Source organism: Sinocyclocheilus grahami, unplaced genomic scaffold (assembly GCF_001515645.1).
Source record: "Sinocyclocheilus grahami isolate Dianchi unplaced genomic scaffold, SAMN03320097.WGS_v1.1 scaffold1505.1, whole genome shotgun sequence".
NCBI lineage: Eukaryota > Metazoa > Chordata > Actinopteri > Cypriniformes > Cyprinidae > Sinocyclocheilus > Sinocyclocheilus grahami.
Window position 1 is genome coordinate 110,019 of NW_015506684.1, and position 8,020 is coordinate 118,038.

The following is an 8,020-nucleotide window of genomic DNA, read 5'->3' on the forward strand; positions in this document are numbered from 1 at the left end:
TGTGTGTGAGTGAGTGAGTGAGCGTGTGTGTGAGTGAGTGAGCGAGTGAGTGAGTGTGAGTGAGTGGGTGAGCGTGTGTGTGTGAGTGAGTGAGCGTGCGTGTGAGTGAGTGAGTGAGTGAGCGTGCGTGTGAGTGAGTGAGTGAGCATGTGTGTGAGTGAGCGTGCGTGTGAGTGAGTGTGTGTGTGTGAGTGAGTGAGTGAGTGAGTGAGTGAGTGAGTGAGTGAGCGTGCGTGCGAGCGTGCGTGTGTGTTGTCATACCTTGGACATCTTGGATTTGGTATCAGTTATGAGGAAGGACATGTTGTTGATTTCATTCTGAACCACAAAGTTCTGCTCTTCTCTTTTAAAGTTCTGTTGGGGAACAAATAGAAAATGTATCAAATGTTGTTGACTGTTGTCTGAACCAAAGGATTCACTAAAGACTTCAGACGCTCTGAACACTTCAATACCCAACTTCACTCGTGTTTACAGATGATGATCTGCTTTAATCTCTTATATTTGAGTTTTATATTTGTGACCCTGGAGCACAAAAGCAGTGTTAAGTCGCTGGGGGACATTTGTAGCAATAGCCAACAATACATTGTATGGGTCAGAATTATACATTTCTCTTTCATGCCAAAAATCATTAGGATATTAAGTAAAGATCATGTTCCATGAAGATATTTTGTACATTTCCTATCGTAAATATATCAAAACTTAATGTTTGATTAGTAATATGCATTGCTAAGAACTTCATTTGAACAACTTTAAAGATGATTTTCTCAATATTTAGATTTTTTTGCACCCTCAGATTCCAGATTTTCAAATATTATCCGATCCTAACAAACCATACATCAATGGAAAGCTATTTATTCAGCTTTCAGATGATGCATGCATCTCACTTTCGAAAAAATGGACACTTAAGACTGGTTTTGTGCTCCAGGGTCACATATAGTTTTATATTTGATATTTGAATTGGATATGTCTGATTACTGCTCACTTATGTCACTTTACACATTCGAAATGACTGAATGTCATTCATTAGATACATCAAATCAAGTGCCATTTATTGTGAATAAAGATGCACAAACACACTTTACAATCATAACATTTGACTGACAGGAATGCTGAATCAACAGATGTAGTGTTGAAGATGAAGACAGTCAGTATTGTGTGTGAATGAAGTTGATAGTTGTGTGTGATTCTGTGTGAATATTTGCAGAACTGAAACACCAGCTGATTCAAACACACTGAGACTTCAGACATCATGATGAAAAGTGCTGCTGTGTGTGTGAGTGTGTGTGTGTTTGAGTGTGTGTGTGTGTGTGTGTATGAGTGTGTGTGTGTGTGTGTGTGAGTGTGTGTGAGTGTGTGTGTGAGTGTGTGTGTGTTGTCTCACATGTGATTTGGCCCAGAATATAAAGACTTCGGCCACCATACGGAATAACTCCTCCGCCTCAGTGTTCGGCTCCTTCAGCCACTTCGCTCTGAAAGACAAACAGCATTCACTGATGCGGCTCAGCGAGGGTCCGATCGCAGCGCACCTGAGCGTCTCTCACCTGTTGTAGTCGACGAAGCGTATGAGCAGCGGGTAGAAGGCGTACAGGTCTCGCACCAGGACGGTGAACTCGTCCAGAATGAGGAGCTCAGACTCGGACATCTCGCCTCTGCCCTCCGCCTTCATTTGCTCCTCATCCTGCAGCACCGTCGCCGCCTTCTTCTTCAGCTTCTCCATCAGCGGCAGGAAGTGAGTCTTCAGCAGCTGAGACTTGGCTTTACCGATGATGGGCTGAGAAAACACTGAGACACAGAGAGAAGTGATTCATTAGAACCAACAAATACTCTGAGGAACGCACGTCACAAAATAACATTTCACGGATAAAGACTAGTGCTGTCAAACGATTAATCGCATCCAAAATAAAAGTTTTTGTTTGCATAATATATGTGTGTGTGTACTGTGTATATTTATTATGTATATATAAATACACAGACATGCATGTATATTTATTTATAATATAAATGATATGAATATAAATATAGACATGTCAATATTTTCAATATATATCAGAAAACGTTCATTATTAATACCTAAATATGTGTCCCTGCAGCACAAAAGCAGTGTTAAGTCGCTGGGGGATATTTGTAGCAATAGCCAACAATACATTGTATGGGTCACAATTATACATTTCTCTTTTATGCCAAAAATCATTAGGATATTAAGTAAAGATCATGTTCCATGAAGATATTTAGTAAATCTCCTACCGTAAATATATCAAAACTTAATGTTTGATTAGTAATATGCATTGCTAAGAACTTCATTTGAACAACTTTAAAGATGATTTTCTCAATATTTAGATTTTTTTGCACCCTCAGATTCCAGATTTTCAAATAGTTGTATCTCAGCCAAATATTGTCCGATCCTAACAAACCATACATCATTTATTCAGCTTTCAGACGATGCATAAATCTTAATTTCGAAAAATTTACCCTTATGACTGGTTTTGTGCTCCAGGGTCACATATATTACTATATCAATACTTTAATTATAATTAAACAGATAATTTATAAAAATGTGGCTATAAATAGAATAAAAGTATTTGTAATTATTCTCTGAATTTCTGATTAATTAAATTTCATCAAAATAAAAAATCTAATTCGTTATAAAGATAATTAAGAGAATTTATTGACTTTGACAGGCCTAAAAATATATTTTGTGATACACACAGTACATTCATTTAAACTCTTTATTTCACACTTTATTTCATGTTTGAAAGTGAAGTACATTTCCGACATATCCCTTCCTCTGGTGTACCTGCGAGTCTCTTCATCCAGGCTCCCTCGTCGATGCCCAGGTTGTTGTAGATGATCTTGAGGATGTTTCCCAGCAGCGTGTTCATGTGTTCGGAGGTCAGCGAGGTGCAGCAGCTCTCGGCGCGCTCCGGGATGCTCTCGGGTCCGTGCTCCCACCAGTGAGACATGTAGCTGCACAGCATGGGCAGCAGCACCTCCATCACGTGAGGCATCTGTGTGTAACGCATGCCAGACTCAGCCAGCTCCATGATCTCCTCCAGCGCTCGCTCCAGAGACGGCACCAGAGCACACACCTCCTCCACCTGAGCGGGGAGACCCAGCGCTGCAGACCACACACACACACACACACACACACACACACACCACCGCATTAACACTGCACACTCTCCAGAACAACACTTACCATAATAGTAAACCACAACAAAAATATACGTACATATAAGATTCTTTCACCAATAACCTCACATATTTCATCACAAACATAAGAAATCATTTTCAAATTTCCATGCAAATTTATTTCAACCAATCATCTGAATTGATCTGAATAATGACACTATTGTTTTAAGAAGAGCTGCTTCATAGCTGAAATACAGATAAAAGTGATTTTTCCTGATGTGTGACGTACCTGCTCGCTCTCGGGAGCTTTTGCAGTTGTATATGGAGAAAGTGTTGTGTCTGTTCAGACTGGGCTCCAGGAAGGCCACAGGAAACGCACCCGAAAACGCAGCCAGACACTCGCCGAGAGCCGGACGCTGCCTGAACACAACACACAGCAATCAACTACGACTGCTCACATACACACAGTGCTCTTCAGCACATGACCCTGGAGCACAAAAACAGTTATAAGGGTCAATTTTGTGAAATGCATCATCTGAAAGCTGAATAAATAATCTTTCCATTGATGTATGGTTTGTTAGGATAGGACTAACAATCAACTACGACCGCTCACATACACACAGTGCTCTTCAGCACATGACCCTGGAGGACAAAAACAGTTATAAGGGTCAATTTTGTGAAATGCATCATCTGAAAGCTGAATAAATAATCTTTCCATTGGTGTGTGGTTTGTTAGGATAGGACTATATTTGAAAATCTGGAATCTGAGGGTGCAAAAAAATCTAAATATTGAGAAAATCATCTTTAAAGTTGTTCAAATGAAGTTCTTAGCAATGCATATTACTAATCAAACATTAAGTTTTGATATATTTACGGTAGGACATTTACAAAATATCTTCATGGAACATGATCTTTACTTAATATCCTAATGATTTTTGGCATAAAAGAGAAATGTATAATTGTGACCCATACAATGTATTGTTGGCTATTGCTACAAATATCCCCCAGCGACTTAACACTGCTTCTGTGCTCCAGGGACACAAATATCAGACAACTGAAGTCTGCTTCAGTCTGTTTTGAATCACTTTGCTTTAATAAGAATAAATCGCTTTGTTCGGGATGAATCAACTTGTATATAATGCATCACTTAATTTAGGATGAATTCACTTAAGATGAATCACTCTGTTGTATTCCTCACTGCTTTGGATTACAGTCTGCTAAATGAATAAATGCATATCAAACAGATGGTTTATTACCTCTCAACATAAATACTTTTACTGGTTCCAAGTGAGTACAAACTGTTCAGAATCCGATAGCAGGAAACCTGGACATCATCCACTGCAACGACACAGAGAACATGAGATCTGAGACACGCTGCTGTTCACTAGTGATACGAGATCATATATAGCGGCTGATATTAATATCTAGAGAGCAGGAGTCTGATACGATGCAGATATATTCAGAAGGAAGGCGACTCACGTATGAGATCCTCTCCGAACAGGTTCTGTCCGATGTGTTCGAACAGCGATGAGAGGACAGGCAGCAGAGCGATGGTCGTGTAGTTTATGATCTGCGTCACTCCTTTGGGCTGCGTGCGCGCGTGTGTGAACTGACCCTGCCGCAGGTTCTCCATCGTCTTCTCCAGATCTTCTGCTGCGTTGTCAAAAAACGCCCTTAGAGCTGCTTTGACAGAGTCCTGGCCGGTTTTCATCACAGTCCTGGACGCGAAATGCAAGACAAAAACAAGAGCGATGCCAGAGAGATCAACTGAGATCAGTTTCATCATAAACATCTCAATCAACATGTGTGTCCTTCATATATTTGTGTACTCTAGTAAGTGTTAATCTAACATAGGGGTGTGTGTGACTAACCTGGCGTCCAGCGTCTGTCCCAGGATGTGCAGGCAGTTCACGATGGACGTGGCATCATTCCCTGAGAAACACGACGACACGCATTACTGATCTCAGACACACGGACCATCCAACCCATCAGGCTTCAGTGGTTTCCACACTCTCTAGTCTCACTAACAGCATCTAACTTTAAGCTGGAGTTTCCAAACTCGTAGACGTAGTTGCATCTCGGCCAAATATTGTCCTATCCTAACAAACCATACATCAATGGAAAGCTATTTATTCAGCTTTCAGCTGATGCATAAATCTCAATTTAACAAAATTGACACTTAAAGGGGTCATATGATGCGATTTCAAGTTGTTCTTTCTCTTTGGAGTGTCACAAGCTGATTGTGCATAGATAAGATCCCTGAAGTTGCAAAGACTAAAGTCTCAAAACCAAAGAGATATTCTTTATCAAAGTTAAGACTCTGCCACGCCCCCCTAAAACGACTCGTTCTAACACGCCCCCACATATCTACCTCACTATGTGGAAATATTAGCATAATGCGCCCAAATGTGCACGCAAAGAAAGAAGGCGTGGTTTCAGTAACCGCAGTTAGTGTTGAAGCAGCATGTCAGGGAGACGCTGTGTGTTTCTAGACGAAAGCAAAAGCACTTTATTTGGCCTTCCGGAAGTAGATGCATTTAGGAACCTTTAAGATTACTTACAACAGAACAGCAATGCATTTTATGGATGACCGTTTCGTGAACCTAGGAGAGGAGGTCATTCTGACTTTGCTATGACAATCTGGCACTTCTGAATCAGCTACTGTTTTGTTATTAGTTTAAGTATTTGCTATTGACTGTTCAAATGCGGAGTTTTGTGCATCGTGTGTGCGTGTGTGTGTGTGTGTGTGTGAGAGAGAGAGAGAGACCGACGAGTGCTTGCAGTGTTCGTCCAATCACAATGCACTGGGTCAGCTGGCCAATCAGAGCAGACTGCGCTTGTCGGAAGGAGGGGCTTTGTAGAAACGAAGCGTTTGAGAGAGGCGGGGCATAGAGGACCTACAATAATGTACAGTATTTGAAAAATAATGTGTTTTTTGAACATTAAAGCATGTCAACATGTTCTGTTACACCAAATACACAAAATAATGATCTTTAAAAAAGCATCATATGACCCCTTTAAGACTGGTTTTGTACTCCAGGGTCACAAATGATCCTTGAGCTCCATCAGATCTTCTTGGACAGAGATTAAAAAAAACTAATGCTGTTTGAGCTCAGGTAAACAGCTTCGAGAGCAAGAAACTGATGTCAGTCTCAAAAACACCTCCAGACTCAGAAAACCACCGCAAACACTCTTCAAACGTGACAGACAGCACCTTACCAAACAGTGAGATCCGGTGCCGCACCAGAACGGCCAGTTTACAGAACAGGCTGAGAGTCACAGGAGAGAAAAAACATCAGGATACAGAGGAAGACTATATCACAGGGAGGATAAATCACAGCGCAGAAGAAAACCTGCACGAGAGAATCTGAAGAATTCTGCTTAAAACACACTTTAGCTCCTGCAAACCTATATTTTGTTTAAACAAACTGAGGAACAAATTAAAGCACGTTTTTATTTTGGCAGACTGACGCTGCACGTGTTTAGTCGTACTGAAGGCAGATTGTTTAAGTTCCAGCAGACACACACACACACACATCACCTGGTCACCATCTCCTTCTCTTTATTGGAGGCGTGGCCGCCGCTGCTGATTGGTCGAACGGCGGTGGACAGGAAGTAGAGCCGATGGTTTTTGAAGTACTGGTCCACCAGCGGCAGCACAACCTGGAAATGAGCGAAATAATAATTCTATCAGTGTATGAATTTAACAACTGACTGACATGACGTGAATCCGTCAGATGAATCAGACCTTCCCGAAGAATTTGACCTGCTGCTCGTGGAGGATTTTCTCTCCTTTCGGTCGAACTCCAGCATCTGAGATAAAGACGAGAAGCTGATGTGATGGTGATGATCAGTGATTCTGAGATCGATACAGGCATTAAAGAGAGCGTCTCACCGTACTCCAGCATGTGTGCGTGAGCTTCATCCACATACGTGATCAGCTGCTGCAGAAACGTGTACGCGAAGCGTTTCTCTATGGACGGAGCGTCCAGATCCTGTTCTTTCATAGCCCTGCTCACACACACACACACACACACACGTCACACACATGTCACACACACGTCACACACACGTCACACACACACACACGTCACACCAATCTGTGATGAGAATTACACTATAGTTCAAAAGTTTGGGGTCAGTAAGGCTTTTTTTTTTTTAAAGTTAATACTTTTATTCATCAAGGATAGAAGACTTTTATAATGTTACGCAAGATTTCTGTTTCAAATAAATGCTGTTCTTTTGAACTTTCTGTTCATCTGTGAATCATGAAAAATAAAATCCATCACGGTTTCCACAGAAATATTGTGCAACACGACTGTTTTCAACATTGATAATAATCAGAAATGTTTCTCGAGCAGCAGATCAGCATATTATACTGATTTCTGAAGATCATGTGACACTGAAGACTGGAGGAATGATGCTGGAAATACAGCTGCACATCACAGAAATACATTACAGTTTAACAGAGATTCACAGAGAAAACAGCTGTTTGACATTATAATAATATTTCACTGTTTTTATTGTATTTTTGATCAAATTAATGCAGCCTTAGTGAGCAGAAGAGACTTCTTTCATAAAAACATCTTACCGATCCCAAACATAAACTTTTAAACGGATGTTTTCTGAAAGAATTCTTTGACACAAAGACACACAAACACTCACACACACACACACACACACACGGTCACCTTGAGACGCTGTATCCGTTGATCTGAAAGAACTTGAGGATGTCTTGTGCTTTCTCTCGGTCTTTCGATTTCTCTTTGGCAGTTAAAGTGTCGTAAGGAACCAGTAATGGATGACTGCCTCCTCCTGACACACACACACACACACACACACACACACACACACACACACACACACACACGTTAGAAAGCAGCAACAGACA

The 8,020-nt window shown here is 41.0% G+C and overlaps 1 protein-coding gene across 1 annotated transcript in view; it reads right to left on the bottom strand.

The window, feature by feature from the left end:
• ryr2a (ryanodine receptor 2a (cardiac)) overlaps positions 1 to 8,020 on the bottom strand; it is a 128,078-nt gene that overhangs the window by 38,960 nt on the left and 81,098 nt on the right. Inside the window, 13 exon segments of the mRNA XM_016257042.1 lie at positions 262 to 354; positions 1,382 to 1,469; positions 1,542 to 1,782; positions 2,795 to 3,115; positions 3,419 to 3,549; positions 4,386 to 4,467; positions 4,609 to 4,847; positions 5,001 to 5,061; positions 6,349 to 6,398; positions 6,671 to 6,792; positions 6,878 to 6,942; positions 7,025 to 7,140; positions 7,821 to 7,944. Coding sequence (XP_016112528.1) covers positions 262 to 354; positions 1,382 to 1,469; positions 1,542 to 1,782; positions 2,795 to 3,115; positions 3,419 to 3,549; positions 4,386 to 4,467; positions 4,609 to 4,847; positions 5,001 to 5,061; positions 6,349 to 6,398; positions 6,671 to 6,792; positions 6,878 to 6,942; positions 7,025 to 7,140; positions 7,821 to 7,944 — 1,733 coding nt within the window.